This window comes from Anticarsia gemmatalis, chromosome 16 (assembly GCF_050436995.1).
Source record: "Anticarsia gemmatalis isolate Benzon Research Colony breed Stoneville strain chromosome 16, ilAntGemm2 primary, whole genome shotgun sequence".
Taxonomy (NCBI): Eukaryota; Metazoa; Arthropoda; class Insecta; order Lepidoptera; family Erebidae; genus Anticarsia; species Anticarsia gemmatalis.
Window position 1 is genome coordinate 12,345,590 of NC_134760.1, and position 23,232 is coordinate 12,368,821.

Here is a 23,232-nt window from a genome sequence, read left to right on the forward strand (position 1 = left end):
GATAGATGTATCTAAATTATAAAATTCGGACTATTTTTAAAAATCCTGATTAGGATAAATATATATATAGCTGCCCAGTAACTAAATTCCATACTTATAGTATGGAATTTAGTTACTGGGCAGCTAAAAAATGCCTCAATGCTGGGAAAATAAAATCTGTCTCGAAATAATAATAAGTACCTACGTATTATATCAATTAGGTTTTAAACATTGGTTAAAGTAATCAACCCTCAACATTCATGTAATCTAGACTAACACAATGACCTATATTATGTCAACCTTGTATACATAATCACGGCCTCAATTCTGCATAAATCCGTACATAATCATAACACACCACTTGACACCACTAATAGGATTAGTAATAAAACATCTAACTTTCTATTTGTTAGTCAAAACTGCGCTGTATTTCATCATGATATAAGATTTGAAGTGTACAACGAGAGACGAATCACGTACACAGGTTACGGACTAAATAAGATCACGCTAGCTGTTCCTAGAAGTGGTGGGCAGATCGATAGCTTTCAGGGAAATATGCGTAACGGGTTAAAGTGTACTGTAGTTAGTTTAAATGATAAGCCATTTGTGTTATTTGGGAATTGGTTCAGTGGCCTCTTGATAAGAAATTGTATACAAAATTGCAAATGTTTTGATTTATGTTACGTAAGACTTTGTGTAGTTCTGTCGTTTCAATTGTGAGATTCTGAGTTCAATTCTTGAGTCGTGTATATTCTTTATTCAATTTCTACATAAAATTTTACATAGCTTAGCTTATATATCATTAATTAATTTTAATTTATCTAAACTGTGTCGTGTGGTAACAAGCCCTCACAAAAATATGTTTTTATGTCATTTTTTTCTGCTAAACATAGAATTGCAACAAATTCATCCGATAGACCGTGAAACTATTTACCTACTATATTATTTTTCGGGGAAATCCATAGCAATTTATTTTATGTACAAAATATGCGTAAAATATTGTTATATTTCGTCATAACACACCGTGCGGTGGTGTGCGCCCGCTCACGTACACGCAATTATAATTTTCCATCATGCGAGCGATTCCGCGAAACTTCTCTTGAGGAAAAATTTGAACTGCATTGTTAAAAAAATACATTTTATTATGACACATAGTGTCTAGGAAGTTAGATAATGTATCTGTTACTATTCCATTATATCCATTGTGATTGTACTGTAATTAATACGGATTTTTTGCTTTGCAGATTTTTTATTACATATTTTCTTTGTAGGGTTAATGACAGGAAATGCATGATATCAGACATTAGGGAAAAATATTCCAGTTGATGAACTGATTAGCAACGGCTAGCTCTAAACGGGGGCTTGGACTATATCCTTCAGGTAGTATTTTATTTAATACAAACTGTGTCAGGTAAATGGCAATGAACTCTGTAACACGATCGAAAGTAATGGCATGTAATTATTATGTTCAAAGTCGGCTATACGTCTGTCAATTTCCCCACTTTACCAAGAGTTATGTATAATATATGCTTATAGGTATATTATAGTAGCTTGTTCAGCATCAACAAAACTGTTACATATAACCTTAATCTACATAGGTACCTATCCTGTCCCACAGATTTCAAATCATGATTCTTTTCGCGTCATGCATTGAAATAACAATTTCTACTGATACTGTAATAGGTAAGACTGTTGCATCCAGCTTGAAATATACTAACCGCTTTTATTAGCCTTTTTGCTACGCCTTTACTCTAATTCCCCTCAACCAATTTTGATGAAATTTACCATGGAGATAGTTGAAAACCCGAGCCACAAACAGGCATACTTTTTCTTGCCAAAAATCGCCTCAAAAAAGCAAAAAAGGTGCTGAAAGATTGTTTCTAGGCGGATCCGCACGTGTCACTCAATAGATAACGATTCTTCCTTATCACTATCATATTACCAAAAATATGTACAAACAGGTAAACTACAGGATGTTCAGTTATTTCCTAGAACACCTATATATTATGTACGTGAGAGAATGTTTAATTCTTATCACTTGTTATCAGTTACCGGAGATGTAGACACTGTGTACATATTTTTGTATGTATGTAGTTTCAGTAAAGTTCATCCGTATTTTTAATGAGTCATGTTGTTTAATGTTTAGTTACTCAGGTGTGTTTAAAATTTGAGTATAATATATTTTTAGTTACCAGTTGACGACATATTTGAGGTATAAGTCGATCTTGAACAAAGCTCTTTAAAAGAGAGTAAGATTTGTGGTCTTATGGTTATATCAGGCCATTTGATAGGGACAAGGTTAATGAACTCCGACTTTACCCGAAAAAAGTAATTTTGGGTAGTCTGTTAGTTCACGTAATTTTCCAGGTTATAACGTATCACCCTGTCAAATTTCATGCAAATCAGTAGTGTCGTTTTTGCATGAAAGAAGAACAAAGGACCACAATCACGTTTACAAAGGTCTGTATTGTTGATACTGTAAGATGTGAGTATAGGCTGTCTGCCTACCTCTTTAACGTTATAAGAGCGTTATATTATGTAAGATAATCAGAGCACAATATAAAAAAATGGTGTTTATTTTAAAACCATGTTTTTTTGTCATTTTGGTGTCAAGGCACAAAATGCTTTGATGCATTAATTTTGTTCCACTAATTAAGAAATAATCAAGAACAACAAAAAATATGCCAATAAAGATTAAACTCTCGTTAAAATACAGAACATTTGAAATCCAGTACAATGCCACGATTTCATTGTTTTGGCAAATTTCATTCAAATTGGTTCAGTAGTTTAGGCGTTACAAACGAACAGATACTTGTGCTAATGATCTAGATTTTTTGGGTGTGTCGTGAATTTTTTAATTGAATTGTTCCTCACTTCTATCAAAATTTTAATAGTATCGCTTATTTAAAGTAAAACCTAGAACCTAGGACTTTACAATTTAAACTTTACTTTGAAATTTCATGACATTACACACATAATAAATCACTCCTTTTTCCCGAAGGGGTAGACAAAGACGAAAGCACCCCACTTGGTTTCTACTACTAAATTACTCTTACTACATATTTTTGAGTGATAATAAGTAGAATCAACCAAAAATATAACATAACTTATGGCAATCGAAAAATTGTTTATTCCTCAAAGTCTATGGATTTGTAACCCTTATCTAGTAAAATTTCCACAAAAATCGGTATTTATGAATCATATAATCGGTTTATGGAATGTTTTTATATAAAATAATCTTATTTTGCACTTACCATGGAATAACAATAACATTACCTACCGTTTTGTCTTAATGATAAGATTACGAGATCGATGAGGAAATACATTTCTTTAGATAAAAACTAGATTACATCTAGAATAATCACTTTTATCATTTACTGTTACAAATATTTGTACAAAATTGGCAAAACAGTATAAGTAACCGGCCTAATATATCCAGTAGCTTTCCTGAAAAAGAAACAATCGTACTTATATATGTAGGCATTCTAACAAAATTTCACATTTATAATATTTTAACTTCTCAAAGTTATGTGTGTATTAGAAATAATTATCACTTGTTGTAACGATCAATGAAAACTTCGTACTGAACCTTACAAATATGAGAAGATGTTGAAAGTCCTTAGAGCAATTCAAAGTCCAACATTTGACCAGCGGGTGGTGGACTTAAGACCTTCTTCCATTTCGGGAGCAGCTTGCCCAGCAATGAGTTCAATTTATTTCCATTATTAAAACTTTAAATTGACATCAAAATAATTACTTTTTAACATAAACAACTACTCTTCAAAACAACGTATATCACACAAAAAGCACACTTGATTTTCAGCTTTATACTATGAAGATAAAGTTGAAATTTGCGTGTGGAGTGTCGGTGATATGTGTGCATAATCGATGATACGCGACGTTCGGCTCGGCCTCCCGACGAAAATAACTAAAAACGCATGTTGTTTACGAGTTTTCAGATGTTTTTAACCTTTCATGCTCTGAGTATGACAGTTACTGTAAGATGGAACTTTCGAGAAGTTTCTAGACGTTTACTGCTGGATTCTGCGGTTTAAAGTATTGTTGATGATTAAGCAATGGGTGTAGTGGTTTTTACAATTAAAATCGAGGGTTTTCGAATGAATAGTTTGTTTCTTCGAGAAATTCTGATGATTGAACCGAATTCTAACCGTTGAAAAAAGACATTAAAGATAATCACTACTTTAATGCCATTTATTGGTTTCCACCCAGAACATATATTTCTGGGATTCAGTGCCACTTGTTTTAAGTTAATTCAAAATATTAGTAAAAGACCAATACGACATTTTTATACTAAAGTATCAATTTGTCCTTGTAGAACAGAAAATCACTGATAAACATACTTTTCACCTGAAACCATTTCAGCTAGCATCAGATCCTTTCAATTCTTATACGTGGTTTTTACTTCCATACCTGACACTCCATACTATAATGTCTTTACAGCAATCTCATTAATTATCTATTTGACGATAGCCCTGCCCTTGATTCCCCACAAGTATCAAACACTCGTGATCCAGACGTACTCAAGTACACGTATAATGATACTATCAGTTAATTACTTGATACTTATAAGACTATTTCTAGAGCGATCTATGTTACTTTGTGTATTCTTGGGTTAGTGATAAGTGTGATGTAGACTTAGTGACTAGATGTTAATGATACCTACTTCTCTATATAATGACTATATTAATATTATAAAACACGGTCGCCTCTCGTGTATGTCTGCTTGTCAGTGCTTGTCTGTTCAAACAAAACTCTAAATCTTCTGAACGAATTTTCATGTTATTTTCACCAATTTTCAAGGTTTTTAATTTGCAAAGGTTAACCCAGACAAACCTGGGGTAAGTAGTAGTATAAATCTGTCTGTCCAGTACGCTTTTTTAGCTTAACTGTCGAACCGATTTTAGTAAAATTTCTCGAGATTGAATATAGCTACTTTTTTTAAATTACTCTTTGATTTGCATCATTCTTGAAAGACATTCTTACAAACTAGTCACATACTTCGAGCCCTACCTAGCAAAATAAAAATTAAAAGTTTTCCACAAGATTACTAGTACCTTTATGATAATGTACCTAATGATATTTCGTATTAATGGCAATATTTAATGAAATTAAATATTGATCATGATGTAACATATTCTAAATTACATTTTAATTGAACATCAAATAGTGTTCTTAATTTCTGACACAGTTTTTTTATTATTTTCTTCCTAGTGTGTTCCTTATTAGTTTCGAAGGTAGTACCTATGGAAAAAAGGCGTGAAATTTCGCACATCAACCTCCGCCTGGTATCACCAGCTGTCCTTATCAGCAGATTACCCATTACCTAACATTATCATTACCCTGATAATAACAATATAACAAGTAACAACACTGTATTGACGTCTACTTCTGATAACGTAAGGTCATACCTTATCTATACATTTAACAATCCAAAACCAACCTTAATACTACGGAATAAGACTCACATTTGCAAGACAGCATCTGCAAGAAGAAGACACTTTCCTTCATTGAAAAATCGACTTTATAGTTAACTATATAGGGTGGTTTTCAGGTTGTGTTTTTATATGTAAGTAGGACTACGTAAGAAGTATATTTAGCTCGGGCGACAAAACGTCTGCTTCTTACATTTGTATGAAAAGTGTTTGTGAAATGAAATTGGAAGTAAACTCGTGACTCAAGTCGTAGGTGTTGTTATAACCTAGGTATTGTACAAGGCTAAGTTTTCTATTATGAAGACACTTGGTAATATTCCTTTGAGATTTTTCCGTTGATATTATTAGAAGTACTTAGTGATAGATTGAGGATTTTAAAATGGTTTTATTTTAAGAGTGGACTAGAGAAGTTAAGAATGATGTTAATAAGGTTAAGCAAGGGCGCTTGCAAAAGATTTTTAGATCGGTAGCGGAATGTCCTGGAAATAACGTATTTGTGCTATTGAGGTAACTAAGTAAGAATTCAAAATGATTAGAAAAAATACGAAAATGTTAATATAAAACTTAATTATATTCTACAGTGTTATAAAGGTAGCTAGACAAAAATGCTATTTCAATTACATAAAATTTTACAATACTTTGGCCGGATAATGACTTTGAGAAAGCCATTCTTATTAATTTTAATCATCTACTACCAAGTACAGTATAATCTTTTTTACAATAACTATAATAGAAAATAATAAGTAAGCACGACCACGTACCGTCAAGCAGTCTAACCAGAACAAGAAAAAAACTAATAAATAATAATTGTTGCAATATTTTCCACTACACCTAGCAATTACTTCAACAGTCATACAAAAAAACTGTATCATTATTGGTACAGTAATTACAGAAGTTTTCCTGCACATGGTTAGACATGATGCAACACGTTGAGGTCTGTACAGAGATGGGTGACGCAATGAGTCGCGAACTGTCTTTCACGGAAGCTGACTGATAAGTGGAACATATGCTGCAGTTAGCACGTGGATAGCGGTTCAGGGTCGAGGTTAAGATAACTGGTGCAATAAGCTATCTATTTAATAGGGACTTTCTTTGGGAGATGTGTGATTTTGAGTGTGTTTAGGTGGATGATGATGTAGAAACAGGGAATGATTTAATTGTTTTTTTTTTGTTTTAATTTCTGTAATGGCTTTCTGCCTATTTACAGCTGTTCTGGCAAGGTTGTGATGTTTGGTAGAAAATAAAGAGTACCTTAGGAAATTCTTACCGATTTAGATAAAGATTTATTCTCAGATTTTTTGTAGTATGAGTTAAGTAGTGCTTCAAAAGCAGTTTTATTTTCTATCTATTGTCGATTGATCCAAGCGATATTTTGTGTATTTAGAATTTTTAAAGTCCCCGTAAAATAGTAAATAATTTCTGGACCCTTATTTTGTCTCAATATCTAGTTTTAAATGCTTATCGTTTTTGCAGAATTAAAAACCAAAATACTACTACTATCTTCAGCATACCTGTTTTTGCTTATAAACACAGGTGGAATTTCCAAAAACCTATCACAAATCGCTTTAAAAACAAAAAATCTATCAATTGTACATAACGAACCACGCCTCCACTGGGTACAAAAGGTCGAATTAAATACATATTAATTGTTATTGTCATATACAAAAGACAATGACCTCCGCGAAGAGGTCGCGATAAATCCGCTTTCAGTGATTCATTGCTTACATAATGTAATCCGTGAACTGATTTGCTAATGTATGCAGTAATGGATGGTGAAATGGAGTGTGATTATTACTTGGTCGTTTGCCACTTACATTTGAAAGCGAAACGTCTTTGTCGTAAAGGTTCGATGACCTTATTAATTTTGGATGAAATCTTCAGAAAATAGCTGACTAAACTACTAGAGTACTGGCATATTTGTTTTTTTATTACAATACGTTAAGTAAAGTCATCAGTGACTCTCATTAAGACTTCTTAGAAGTTATAATAAAAAAAGACAAGTAACACTTTGTAACTTATCTATAGGAGAATTAATATTGATACAGTTCGCAAAGATACTAAGAGCTCAAAACAATGTAGAAATTAAAACAACACTGCTTATTGATTATATTGCATTATGACGAAATTGTCAGGACCATCGAACAAAGCTACCATCACTGCTTCATATTAACAGATCCAATAAGGGCTACTAATGCTAGTTTCAGATTTAGGTACAAATGGTAGAAGACTTTTAGCCCTAATATCTGAAAGTAAAATGTTCATTCCAGGGTCCTCACATACAATTGAACCATACGTGGTATGAAGCACGATCGAAACAGTAAGTGTTATCGACTCGACCGATACTGATAACCTCCGAGTGTTAGACAAACTGTAGCCGTAGATATGACACACTACTGATAACGCCGCATAGCAACTGACTGAAGTACACGCAATAGTGACTATGTATGGATGTATTACATCAATGTTCCTGGCGATGTTCGTGAATGTAGATGAAGCACACAAAATATAGATCGTAGTATTTAGATTTTTTTTTTTCACATTTAGCAAAAAAAAATCCAACAGAACATTTTCTTAAAGACCTAATGGGTTTTCCTTTAATAAGGCACTCCATTCGGTCGTGGTCTAGTCTATTTGATCCACAACTGGTGGTAAATTTTGCTTGCAGAAAACAGAATCGAATCTATATTTGAATATAATGTAATACCTAGATTTTGTAACTACATACTTAATTATAATATTTTGTATGAATTATTATAGTGTAAAAATTTTACTTCTTACAACTTCAGGATACAATTTTGTTATTTAATTTGCTAATTGACTGTAAAATTTAAACCTCCAGTAGGTATACAGTTTGACCTCTTATAATTTTGTATTGATGATTCACTCGGACACGTGAACAAGCATTGTTCAAATCACTTGAATATTGATTTGTTTGTACAACCAGCAGTTGTTACATTATATTGTATATGTCAATACGAACGAACCAGGCTTCTGATCTGAACGGAACCGACTTTTTACGAGCCATCCAAAGCACGGAGACTCATTGTTACCACTTTATAGTCACCCATCTATGGAATGAACCCGCTAAGGGTTGCTTAACCTACTATAGTAACAAAAATGAGCACCTCAAATTTTCCTTTCAACCAGATATTTCAACAATTTACACGCAAAGTCCTTTTGTATCTGATACGTAGTTTTTAGGTATACAGCCTTGGCCAGAAGTATTAGGCACCCCCAATAAAGTTACTACACACTTGTGCTATTTGAATAATGAATAAATATTCTATTGAAAATTGATCTTGGTGTCTTAAATCACTATTAAAAACAATGAGTGGCAAATTTTAGTGGTCGATTAACAACTGGTGCAACAATGACCAAATATCATAATTTCTTACAACTTTGTTTTTGATGTTTTGTCAGTCTGCATTTTAAAGTCTAAGCTTAAAGCTAGAACATTTGTGGTTTTGTGATTAAAGCGAGAAGAAATCTATTTGAAAATGCCAAAAACAAACGAAATTAGTTTTAAAAATCGTGTTAATTTCGAACTTTTCCATGAGCAAGGTAAGAATCAGAAAGATATCGCGCAGTTGATGAAATGTTCGTGGTGTTCAGTGCAATCAGCTATTACGCTAAACGCCGACACATTCTAAGTAATCTTTCTTCCTCTTCCCCGGCCGATATCTGGAGGTTCCTAGGGACCCTGGGTATCGGCAAAGACCGAAATAACGTCCCACAGTGCACGGTTGGTTTGGATGACATTAACATTCATTTCACTTCTACCGTACCTTTAGATCACCAAACCACGTGCAACACTGTCAGTTCCGTTAATAATTTACCCCGACCCAACTATGATCCCTTCTGTTTTGCTCCAGTAACACCGGAAGATATTAAGAAGGTAATCCTCTCAATTAAGTCCAATGCAGTAGGCGCTGACGACGTCAGTCGTCATATGATCGTCACAGTATTGGATCACCTACTCCCCGCCATTTCCCATATCATAAATTTCTCCCTTACCTCCGGTTCTTTCCCTTCTCTGTGGCGCAAAGCCTACATTATCCCGTTACCTAAAATCCCAAATCCATCGAGTCCAGCTCACTTCCGACCCATATCGATTCTCCCTTTCCTCTCCAAGGTGCTTGAGGCCTGTGTGCACAAGCAATTAACACAGTTTGTGTTAAACAACAACCTGCTTAACCCACTTCAATCTGGGTTCAGACCAGGTCACAGCACTACATCCGCACTCCTTAAAGTGACTGGCGATATGAGGGCGGGCATGGAGGACACTAAAGTCACCGTGGTGGCTTTGGTTGATTTCTCGAACGCCTTCAATACCGTCAGTCATGATATCCTTCTTTCCATCCTTCGTCACCTGAATATATCTTCTGGTGCACTGAATTGGTTTTCCTCATATCTTAAAGGACGCCAACAGTCGGTTCACATCGGTGACTTATCATCGAGCTGGCGTGAACTCGATTCTGGCGTCCCACAAGGCGGCATCCTCTCTCCATTATTGTTTTCCATTTTCATCAATCTCCTAACCGAAAATCTTCAGGGTGCGTATCATCTGTACGCTGATGACTTGCAACTCTACGCGCAAGGAACAGTGGAAGGGATAGCATCAGTTGTCGGCATGATCAACAGTGACCTTGAGCACATTAAGTGTTGGTCTAGGAAGTTCGGTTTGGCTGTTAACCCTGACAAATGTCAGGCTATAGTCGTAGGCAGTCATCGCAGCATCAGTAGGCTAGGTCACGTATCAGTACCACCGGTAGTATTTGATGGCTCAATAATAGAACTGACCCCTACTGTGAAAGATCTTGGCCTTTACTTGGACTCAACTCTGAGCTGGACTGCTCAAGTATCTAACGTTTGCAAGAGGGTCACTGGTATACTGCGGGCTCTGTATCGTCTCAAAAACTTTCTCCCATCCGCGACTAAAGCAATGCTTGTGCAGACCTTAATCTTTCCACTGATTGACTATGGTGATGTATGTTACTTCGACCTGAATGCAGATCTCCTCAATAAACTTGACCGCCTTCTCAACAACTGCATTCGATTCATCTTCAACCTCCGCAAGTATGATCATATATCTACATATCGCTCCCAGCTTAGGTGGCTGCCCATTCGTGAGCGTCGTAATTTACGTGCACTCACGACTCTCTTCTCTTTCCTTACTTCTTCTACTCCCCCAGCCTACCTAACTCCTTACTTTCAATATCTGTGTGATAATCACAACCGTAACCTTCGTTCCTCTAATAATCTTCTTCTTCTCTGCCCTTCACACACTTCTGGGTTTGTCAACTCTTCTTTTCCTGTCCAATCTGTCTTATTGTGGAACGCGCTCCCTCTTGAAATCAGGATGTCCACTAACCGTCTTACGTTTAAGAGCAAAGTTCGGGATCTCTTGTTAAAACAAGTTGCAGAAACTTCACACTTATCATAGTTTGTATTTATGAATTATATATATATTTATAAGTATTATATTTAGTTTATAGTATGTTTTTAATATCGTCTATTTAGATAATATATTGATTTATTCGTATTTAATATTTTATCATTATTAATAATTATGTATGTATATACTTATCCATATTTATGTACACTCACATGAACCATTGTTATTTATTTGTAAACCTCTTTCTCAAATTAATTTTCCTCTTTTATTATTTAAGCACCTACTTCATTTAATCTCTGCATCACCCCAAGGTAGACTGGCAGAAAATGCCTTTGGCATTAAGTCCGCCTTTATACAATTTATGTATAAGAAGTTTAAATAAATAAATAAATAAATGATTCGCTGAGAATAGCATTCACACAAATAAACCAAGAACAGGCAGAAAACGAGTGCCTACTAGCCGTCAGAATAGGAAACTTATCTGTGGGTCTGTAAAATACAGAAAAAAAACTTCTTTGAAGCTCGCTGCCGCTTTAACTGAAGAGATTGGAAACCCGATAAGCACTCGAACTGCAAGACAGAGGCTGGTAGAAGAAGGCTTAAAAGGTTGCAAAGCCAGGAAGCAGCCGTGGCTTTCAGGAGGCGACAAAAGAAAACGACTTGAGTGGGCTCTGAGACACCAACATTTCACGGAGGAGGATTGGTCTAATGTGCTGTGGTGTGATGAATTCCAACTTGAGGTTAGTTTTACTAATTCAGTCTATAACACAATAACAACGATCAATGTAATGCTAGTCTGCAATCTTAAATGTTATAAGGGTTTGTAATGTGTGATTTTTTTTCTAATTTACAGGTATTTTAAACACCAGGTGTGGCGTTCGTGAGGCGACGCAGAGGTGAAGATTATCACCTAGATTGCGTAGTCCCAGGCATAAAACACGGCGCAGACAGTGTAAGGATTTGGGGTTGAATGGCTGCTGATGGAGTCGGCCAAATGTTCAATTGCAAAACTCGCATAAAAAGTGAAAAGTACATTAATGTCCTGGAAACTGCTCTCGTACCTTCGTTTTGGGGTTTTTTTTTGTGACACTAACCTAAATGGTGAAATTCCATCAAGGCAATGCTTTGTATCACAAGTCAGCCACCACATTGCGCTGGTTTACTGATAATTGTATTGATCCGTTGGAATGGCTTGTCCAGTCCCTGGACCTAAGCCCTATTAAGCATTTGTGATGTATTTTAAGAAGAAAAAATAACAGAACACTCGAAAACATCAAAAACTGCTTAAAAAAACGCGTTAGTGCAAAAATGGGATGCTTTTTCAACAGAGGATTGTACGAAACTTGTATGTAGTATGACCACAGAGATGCTGCTGTCATAAAATCAAAGGGTGACTCAACAAAGTATTGGTGTTTTTATAATGTTCTAATGGAAATAAAGTACTTTAATCATTACAATTAGTTTTATTTCTCTGTAATCTTGAAATATGCAGTTATTTATAGGGTGCCTAATACTTTTGGCCAAGGCTGTACTTGTGTAGTGGGAGGACGTTTTTTCATAATAACTTTTTACTAATGATGACATGAAAAATGTTCTAATGTTTCAAGCGGCATCAAGGCTTTGAAACCGCAGAATCAATTTATATTGTTCTGCCTACGTGCTGCAGTATAAAAAGTAGCGTTAATGTATACAGTATTTAATCTGTATAAAGCAGTCATCGAGAAAACATCGCGGCAACAATATATACCACGCTAATGATACACTTAGACACAATTGGGTTGATGCGACCAGTTTACTTCAAGCAAATATTTCTTGTGAGTTCAATTAAATGCAAATGCATCGGCAGACGGCACGCAACAACACACATACACACACACACATACAATCACCTTGTGACGTGTATGGCGTGATGCATCGTACCAACAACTCGACATGACTGTGCAAAATTCACTCCAACAACTTACATTACCGCCCACTTAAGTACTTGCAAAGCAACCAATGAAACTAAACCTGCAATGCATGCGATGTAACAAAAGATATTGTTAAAGAAACTACTAGAGCTGCAACCGACACTCATGACCAATATTGAAATAGATACACGTGAAGACAGATAGCTTATCATTACATCGATGCTTTACTTCGAGGATGCAATCGATTGGGGTCGTAAAAGCGACAATGGAATTGAAGCAAACAAGATAGCGATGAAGGCTGAAGTTGTAAAGGATGTAGTAATAAAAGTGCAAAACGTTCGTGGATCGTGTATTGCGGCACGTAGTCTTGTTCTAAATAATTGATTGATGGGTGTAAAAAATACAGAAAAAATTGCTGCGAGCACAATGCAGTTGTTTCAATGCAGTTGACGATACATTAATGAGCATTTTTTATTGATTTTATATTTTTTCTTGGTTAATTATCGTTCGCCGAACTGTGTTGCGGGTTTTCCTGTTAATTCTGTACTGTTTTATGAACGTTTTAATAACAAGGGCAATGTGTTTGATGAATCAACAATGATAGGTGCAAATTGTTCAATGTTTCACTTCACTTACTCGATTAATATTTATCTATGTACGATGAACAATGAACATTTTCATTTAATCAGTCTGCTTTCGTGCACTGTTCATTACAAGCCCGAAAACGCTTATGTACACTACTGTAGTGTTTGTGTTAGTGTATAGGTGATTCTCTATGTTATTTGATGGACTCTAAGGCCTTACTACAATCGACTAAAAAGAGTATTTGTTGAAGTTTCATTTGTTTCTTATTACAATTCTATGCATTATAGAATGACGATCAAACTATGGTACAAGAATATAAGGTTTGCATATTGATACTGCAAACTCCCTTTAAAAATAGAATATAGAAAAGTCATACATGAATACCTTCAACATTTAACGACATTTCGTTTTTACGAACCACAGTAGGTCCTTTGATCACTAAATAGATGGACATTGGAACCTTACTCCATTCCATGTCTTTAAGTCGGTCACTCACTCGGTCCTCTTTCCTTCCTCACGTCACCGCAAGTGACCAATATTATTTCAATACCAAGTCTAACTTACCTTCCAATTATAATAAAAGAACAATTAAAACAAACAATCGTTTTATAAGGAAAAATTGTAATTGTTATAAATATCACTAACTAAACATACTTGACTTGAATTATAACACGTTTACCTCAATTGAAAAGAAATCATCATTTGAATAACAAAGGAAACTCAATTACTAGCCATTACTATGCATAAATGGGTTTTTCGGAAATATCCTTTTGGCAATACTTACATCTATGCTATCACGTATTTCAGTTGAAAACTATTAGATGGCCACTATGCTGTACATTGTTTTCTTCCCTTAGATAAGAGTGATTGACACATTACGTCAAAGCAGCAATGTACAAAATAATAACCATGAATTTGACGTATGTATACCAGTTGTCAACTGAGATACGCTGATAGCTATGACTAACTTTTTATTATAACATACTAATATTTTCAGCCTCATTGTATTACAAATAAAATATTCAAGAATAACTACAAATTGTTGGCCCTATAAATTGTACTTTTTAGTAAAAAAATATCAAGTAATGTTGCTTCACTTATCAAAATTACTAACACTAACATTTTCTTTTCGAATCAGCATCAAAAATCCACTTTACAGTCGATGAAAAATCACTAGAATTTATCGACAAATATTCTTAAAATTATTCATCATTGATCATATTTTCCTTCCTACAATTCACAGGAATGAATCAGTCTTTATACTAAATCAACTTATTTACTTATCTTCGCCAATCACAAGGGGGTTTTCATCAACCCCTGAGATCACAACAGTATACTGTCCCGTGCTGTATTTCTTCATCTCTTGTTCAAACATGATATTATTAATCGCTTGTTTAATCATACTTTGTGTCCTTTCATCATGTTTTCTTAAAGATATAGCTATGTATTCTCCAAAACTGTCACATTCGTCTTTCTTCTTCGATAGTTCAGATTTTCTCAACAGTTTCATAGTTTCTAATAGTCTATTGTCCAGGGAGTTTGTGACTGACTGACTGACTGATTCCTTGACTACTCTTCGTTTGAGTAAAGCTCTGCTCCGCGGTCTGATGTTGTTCGCTCTGATCCGTTTGATGGTCTTCCTATTGTCTCTCTGGACTCGTTCCGGCTGGTGGTCCAGTTCTGCCTCAGGTTCCTGCTTGACAACCACTTCTATCTCTTGTCTGTCATCACCGTCCTCGTCGTCGTCGTCATCATCATCATCATCATCATCGTCTTGATCATCTGCTGAAGACTGTGATTCTGAATCTTCTTCAACGACTTTTACTTTTCTGCGCTGTGGGAAGAAAAAAATGATATTAGTTTGGTTTATCATTTGTTGAGGATATATTCCTAAAAGGAGATAATAACAATAAGCGACTTGGACTAAGGATGGTTTGAGTCCCTAGTTATATTCTATGCCTAACGTTCGATTCCCGTTTGTGGCACTATGCAATTAAACTATACAATATTTTCTTTTTTAGTTTCATTTATTCTTAACCCTTTAATTTTAAAGTGTCTTCATACAATTGTAATTACAAAGAATGGATAATGTCTTTCTAAAACATATATAATTTTATTTTCATTCTCAATAACAAGTTTTTTCCATGTTCTTTATAAATGAACAAGACAGTACAAGTTATATTTACTTCCATTACATAATGTGGGCTTGTTTCTGCGGTTACTGATATCATAATTGTTTCCCTCATCGCAGGAACTAACAGCCTTGCTCACGAGGAAGTGTTGACAACGTTTACACGTGGAAGTGTATCATGAATACTGTCGCCAAAGAAGGGGAGCAGGGTAAGTAGAAATATTCTTTTTGATACTCTTTACCAGACCATGTCATATCTTTTTGGAATTTAGAAAGTTGGGAGATGATAAATTAGTAGACTTGACCTTTGCACTAATTATATTGTAATATAATGTGCTGCTACGAAGAATTCTCAAAATTATTGTTATTGTAATGAGCAGGAAGAAAGGTACAATACAGCTTTTAGTTCCTCCAAATAGGCAGACTATTAACATTGTTGAGCTTACACCAAACTTTGATCAAATATTTTTTTTAACTTATTTCTATCCCACTGCTGGGCAAGGGTCTCCTCCCGAAAGAGGGAGGGGTTAGGTCACTATATAGAAACCTAAACTATTACTAAACCAGCAAATGTATAATCAGACCCTGAAAATCGAACCAGGAACTTAATTCGCGCCCAGTTTACACGTGTACATTATTTTCGGTTGTTTGTCGTCAGGCGACCGATTGACCTACTTATAGAGTGATGTCACTTATTAGCGAATGTCGTTCAATTATGTTGTACTATCGATACTCGGCTAATATAGATAAATGTGTTTGTTGTTTGTCTCAAATAGTGGGACCTTAAACCTTCGAGGTTAAGGTTTTTAGTTAGGTAGCCATAATTATGATAATGTTAAATATAATTGCTCGTAGGATAAGTAAGGGTTAGTTATAAATAGTATAAACGCATTAGTAGGTATAGTAATCTAATGATCTATCTAGGTAGGTATACTGTTCTTATGATTAGAAAACGCTTCTCTAGAACTCCCATCGAGATTTGAAAGATTCTTTTGGAAAGTTGCTTTATCAAAATTGTATTCAAAATTTTGTTTTTTTTTTTAAATTCGTAACGGGCTGTTCAATGATTGATCAGTCATAGATATTAATAGAAATGGTAGTCTTAACCTATTTTATTAATACTTTAGTACTTTTATTCTTAATAATAATAAAAAAATACTCAATTAAAATATAATTCTTTTAGATGACGTCTTTCAGACATAATTACCTGTAAAAAATGAATCATAGAAAAAAATAATAAATTCTTTTAAGAACTGAATATAATGAAGTAATTATTGTATTATCTAACTTAATATTTTTATTATAAAAGACACCTATGTCTGAAAACGTGACCGGGCTCTGTTTAAAAACGTGTTTTATCCTTATCTAAATGGATATAGTAATTATTATTGGCATATTTCCGTGTCAAGGGTGACAATTAGCCAGCGTTGCTGTCGTCATGCAAACTGACATGATTTGTCATGTAACTGTCGCTAGAACAGTAGAAAAGTCTAGCAGATACTTTTATTTGTCTAATAGGTACGTGTCTATGAAGAGATAAACGTTTGTCATCGTGGCTGGTTATCAATGAATCTCATCGTCAATGTTGATCTTCAGGGGGGCTGATTATATAATATTATAAATGGGTTTTGAAAATATTTGCATATTTAGGTATATGTTAATCAATCACTACCAAACTAATTTTAATGAAATTTTAAACACAAAATGTTTACAATTCATCGCATCACACATACTTTTTATGTATGTATTTGTATAAAAAGACAGTCAGCTATATGTGTTAGGTAGTCTTCATATAATGGATAAAGGTTTAGGTACTTTGTCATTTCAGCGTGTATTTTTGTACAAAATAATTTGGTTGTTTATTGTAAGTGTGCGATAAGAAAGCGTACGTCCTTGTGAGTCTGCAACGAGTTTCCGTCATTTAATTTAGTGGCTGATAAGCGAGGACCTTGAACAAATGTTGCTATGTGTTCAACACTATGTAAGAAGTAAGGGTTTGCTTGTAGGCAGTTTTTTGACATGGTAGTTTTTTTTAAAGAAAATTATTCTCTGAAATGCTAATTTACCTAAATAATTGAAAGTAGATAATATATCAAGAAATTAACACACCTACTGTAGAATTTTCCTGGTATATCGAAAACACTATTTACACAAAACATGTACAGTCAAGAGCAAAAATCCGTACAAAATTTCAAATTCGTGAAACAAAGATTGCACCATATTTTTTTTATAATCTCCTTTTATAATCTTAGAACTTGGATAGTTTTCTGACATCATTATCTTCGTGGGCAAGTAGCAACATAGTATATTATATTATGTAAAATCGTGTGATTATTAGTTATATTATACTAATAACAACAGTCGTTATGTGTCGTTTGTCTCACTGACATCTTTAAAAATAGGTGACCAACGGTTACGAGTCCACACACGATTTTTTTTAAGAACTAATTAATTTAGAATTATGGTGGTAAATATTGTTCGGTAGTGTATCTGATCTACATAATTATAACAGTTAGTATGAAATATTTGGCACCGTTCAGTTCGGAATGACCAGTTGTTGCTGACGTCCACAGTCCACGGCTCTGTCAAAACATTACACTTGTTATTAATCCCTAGTGAAAAACATTTGCTGACGACTGTACCGATTTAAATAGACACGATTACACGAGGCACCGCGGTGTCTAGCTTCTATGATATAAACAGATGTAAGTTTAAAATTGTAACTAGAATTAAATTTGAATTAAAGGTGTAATCCCCCCCCCCCCCCTCGTTCGGGAGAAGACTCTTGCTCAACAGAGGGAATCTTCTCAGAATCTTCTCTTAAATCATATAGGTCTTATGCATATGTGGTGTCATTAGGCATAACCTTTGAAAAACTTTTTTTTGTTGTTATAAATCGAATCTTTTGTTTGAAAAAGATTCAAGACACTAGTTTCGGCGAAATATATTAATATTAAAATATTGTTCATAGTAGGTATTCTGTTTCCTACGTGATGTGATAAAATAAAATATAAATCCACACACTAGAAATCGTTTTAATAAATTAATATATGACATATTATAGTCGAAGATTTCGATAGGCATTGTACAAACTGGACTTTGAGTCTGGTGCAAAAGTTTTTTTTGGATTTTCTTCGAAATGTAGTTTAACAATTTTTCAATATCAGTAAATGTGAATTTTTGGAGCCCATCCATGAACAAGTGTGGATGAATAATAGCCGTGAGTTCTCTCCAAACTTATATCTCATCGATTAGGCATTCTTCCAACCATTGGGGAACTAATAAAAACTAACATTTTGTATACAAAGTGACCGAGTTTTAACGCAACACTAGTTTTTAATGTTTGTGTAGATTATTGTGTTCCTTTGATCGTTAGAAGGGAGATACTTTGTTTTACTGTGAATATTTTTTTTTTGAGATGCCAACATATGAATAGCTCAATTGTCGCATGTTTTGTTAACTTTCTTTTACTAGAGTTTAAAATAAACTAACACATAAAAATGTAATTTGCAGAGATATTTCCTTTCATAGATTATCGCTAAATAGGTTTCACCTGAAATATACTTAGTTGACGCATTCACGACCTAACAACTAGAATAAGACAAGAAGCCCACACTACCAGAAGGCCAGTTTCATAAATTATAGATAAATTTTAACCTATCCGATAGGTAAAATGGCAGCAAAGTTAAGCTTCCTCCAGATATCCGCAACATTTACGGATGTGTACCAACTGATCATTATGTCCAAAGGACCGAGTGACATATTTTTCATCATTCCTATTAAGTATTGTAAGTCCAAAAGTATTTTAAAACTTGTATGAGTATTAAAAGTAGTGTAAGAATAAGCAACAATTATAAATGTTGTAACACCGGTCTAAAACTGGTTCAAGTAAAACATCCTGCACGGGAAGATAACCCACTTCCCTGTTTGTTATTACTTTACATCCGATATTATTGACGAACACTTACCAATACGAACTGATAAACAATTTTTGTATTTCTTTTGTCTTCTAAATCTTAGTGAAAACAGTCAATGGCCAATTTTTTTCTAATTATTAAATTCTACTAACAAAACCGAAAAAGTAAAGATTTTTACATATTTTCATACATTAATCTTGGGTCAAATGTTGACACTGTAATATTCGTTACAATTACTAAATCTACACACCTACAACTAGCTGTACAACCTTACGAGAAGAGCTAGTAAGATACTTGCGGCCATTCTGATTAATCGCCACTTGAATAAAAAGGGATCTATTTGACTGTGGGTTTTCAACTAAATATCTCGTTTCGTAAAAGAGTTACAGACAAACGAACTTTCGTCTTATTAGGTCGCGTTTATTATATAAACTAGATTTTGCCCGCAACTTCGTCCGCATGGTTCGTGACTTAATACAGAATTTTCATAAAATCTTTCATCCCTATTTTATCCCTTTGGATACAATTCATCAAAATCCTTTCTTATCAAATGCCTATGTGTACATTATAACATCGAATTAATAGATTACTATTGTCAGTCAGTCACCTTTGAGTTAAATATTATTTAGATATGGTAATTTCGTGTAAAGTACACTAATACACATTACTCTGATGAACTTTTTATCTCCATCGTTTTACTACATTACTTACGTTTGAAAAGTCGTAGATTCGAGTCCTATTTATTAATTAATACCTATGCGGAATTATAACAAACTAGCTGACCCGCGCAACTTCGCTTGCGTCACCTAAGAGAATGGGTCAAAATTTTCCCCGTTTTTGTAACATTTTTCGTTGCTACTCCGCTCCTTATGACTGTAGCGTGATGTTATATAGCCTATAGCCTTCCTCAATAAATGGGCTATCTAACACTGAAAGAATTTTTCAAATCGGACCAGCAGTTCCTGAGATTAGCGCGTTCAAACAAACAAACAAACAAACAAACTCTTCAGCTTTATTATATTAGTATATTAGTATAGATATATAAAAAGGGCATGTATATTTTGACGTAAACATACATAACTGAGATGTCCGAGTCAGCATGAGCTCTCATTCGTCGGGCGATATTTTGGCAAGTGACGATGTACCTCAAGGTCGGCACATGTCACACTGGCCGACTTTCGGACACCTTATTTATTTACCCTACGTATGTATTTACGTAGGTTATTTATTGATGCTTTTATTTACTTTACCTTCATTTTTGTATTATTGTAAAAACAAAAGTAGGTATGTCTGTCAGTCTGTTATGCATAAACTACTGAAGCAATTATGGTAAAATTTGGCACGGGGATTGATTAATTTTTATTCTGAAGTAAAACACTTCGAATCCCACACTAATAACGTCTTATATAATAATTGTGATAGTCCGACTGTTTGATATGCTTAAACTACTGAACTTCTGAACCGATTTTGATTAAACTTTAAAATGATTGGTGACTCAGGATCAAACAAAGACTAGCGGCATGATATATTCAACATCTTTCCCTTAGTCTTAAATAACTAAAGCAGGGTCGCGTGGTCTATTTAGTGTACCTACGTAAGTACATCTCTTTAAAATGCAACGTATAGTTTATGTATAAGTGTTAAAACAGGTAGTCAGTTTAATCTCAGTCTACTCCTTAGAGAACTTAGTGGTATACTTTATATATATTTATTATGCCTATAATGTTTATAGTCGCGACATTGTACTAAGTAGTTGCTAGACATTTAGGCACGGCGCCAATGTTTTGCTTCAGAGTGAAAACTTTGTGTACTGTGAACTTGGAACTTTGCTTTTATCCTATTATGTACTAGACCTGTTTGGTAAACAAGTTGAATACCTATAAGTAAGTAAGTTTAGCGTTAAGAGCATGTATACACTGTCACATTGACAAAAACATTTGTACATGTGACTACAAATGTGTATCGAAATTGAAAAGCCTTTTGCTCCAATCGGGAATCGAACTTGAGACTATAGTAGCTTTGATCGAGTACTTTAAGTACGTGCTGTGTAATTGCTTTTAAATACACAAGGGGTTTGTACCAAAGACAATATCAGTATTAATTACACAATTATTCAGTAAACAATACAGTTAAATAGTAGCTAATTAGCTATTATTACTGAGATGAAGCGTCATTTAGTTATTACCTTTGCATTTGAACCGGGGGCGCCATTTTCCAAATGGTTCGGCAGAAAACTCATATAAGGGTACAAGAACCAAGTCGATCGGCCGCCGGCGCGAATCTTCGCCTTCTCTCGCCGGTGCGACGCGAATATCGAGTTCAGCTTCTTACGCAAGTCGGCTATGTCGCATTCAAACGTTCGCGCCAAGTCTGACCAAGCCTCATACTTGGCCGTCTGCACCCGGTACATCTCATGAGAGCTGTCCCACAGCTCCGGCCGCAGCCGGTACTCCTCCATCAGCCGTAGCGCCGACTCTGTCGTCCAATCGACGTCGCCCATCTTGCCGTCTCACTCGCACACAATGTCAAGGACAATAACCGCGATCACACCGTACTTCAATAAGTTATTGTTGAACGTTAAAATAACGAACGGCGAATGCACGTCGAACGCGTTCGTTCGCGCGCGCGGCGAGCGGGGACTGCGGGACGGCGTCGGTTCGGCCGTGTTCGGCGACGCTCGGCGGCGCTCGGGAGTATTCGCTCGCTTGGTTGCGCTCGGCTCGGCCGCCCCTCCGCTACATAACTATGTGAACATACGCGCTGATAGGGTGACTACGACAATGCAGTCCTGCGGCCTTATCACTGACAACTAGTGTACGTCAAATTGATAGCCAATACATTGCTTCTCTGACGTAACGTGCAAATGACTATAATCTAAGAAAAAAACGATGTACAGCATAGTGGATTTCAAATAGTTGTCAACTGAGATACCTGATAGCCCCCTGGAGTATTTGAAATGTCCTTGATTTGATTTATTTCTTTCAAATCATTATTCAATGCATAGTAAAGCGTTCTATATTGATTTAATAGACAGCATTTATGTAAAAGTAAAAGGAAAATCAATCGATAAATAACAACACAAAGTTACCTTATAGCAACTAATTGTTAAATTATAATAAGCTTATAAATTGCATGTATTTTTTCTTAGCCTGTTGAGTGTCCCACTGTTAGGCAACGAAAATAATTATAAACAAAAATATATAATACTTAACAACAAGTTCATTAATACATTTTTTTAACGTAAAACAGATGTATAATTCTTACTATTGTAAATTATCTTGCCAATAAGAGTATATTTTTTATCCCATATTTCTGCACAGTTTGATACATGTACTAAACACCGGTGTGGTGGACTGAGAAAGTGGTCACCTCGCCGTATACTAATGTGATCGCATATTCAATTTGATTCCAAGTTGAGACAATATGTTACGTGTGATAGATATTTGTATGTTTGTAAGATTTATTAAGACATAAAATTATAATTCATTCATTAGTACAAGAATCGTCTCATAAAAATTATAACGCATTTTTTCTATTTTTAAATTGAAAGCGTGTATCGTATTGTTTAAAGTGGTTTTGCACCCAGTTAAACAGGTTCGATTACCGTATGAGACAAATATTTTTACTATGCTAAATTATTCGCAGTGAGCTTCTAGTCTAGGTACTTATTATTTATTCTGGAGTTGCTTATTAGCAAAATCTCCAAAAAATATCCCTATCATTATTTCACTCAACATCAAAGTATTTACAAAAAAACTATTTAAATCGCAAGCTTTTCAGGGGTACATGACAAGGGTTGATATAAAGCTGTTGATACGTCCATGGGGTGGGCAGAGAACCGTGTGTCGCGTAGAGATAATTT

General features: G+C 34.8%; 1 protein-coding gene across 1 annotated transcript; it reads right to left on the reverse strand.

Annotated features, from left to right (window-relative positions):
- Window positions 1-13,923: 13,923 nt before the first annotated feature.
- Window positions 13,924-22,093, reverse strand: LOC142979271 (uncharacterized). The gene is made up of 2 exons (XM_076124103.1): window positions 21,556-22,093; window positions 13,924-15,156 (listed from the first exon to the last, which is right to left on the reverse strand). The coding sequence occupies exons 1-2, from the start codon at window positions 21,868-21,870 to the stop codon at window positions 14,599-14,601; spliced, it is 873 nt and encodes a 290-aa protein (XP_075980218.1). The 5' UTR covers window positions 21,871-22,093; the 3' UTR covers window positions 13,924-14,598.
- Between the last annotated feature and the right edge of the window lie 1,139 nt (window positions 22,094-23,232).

What these genes read in the sequence shown, in the direction of transcription:
- LOC142979271 (XM_076124103.1), bottom strand. Translation starts at nt 21,870, where the DNA reads ATGGGCGACGTCGATTGGACGACAGAGTCGGCGCTACGGCTGATGGAG. An exon ending in CCCCCGGTTCAAATGCAAAG is followed by an intron (nt 15,157 to 21,555) that starts GTAATAACTAAA and finishes TTCTTCCCACAG; the next exon opens with CGCAGAAAAGTAAAAGTCGT.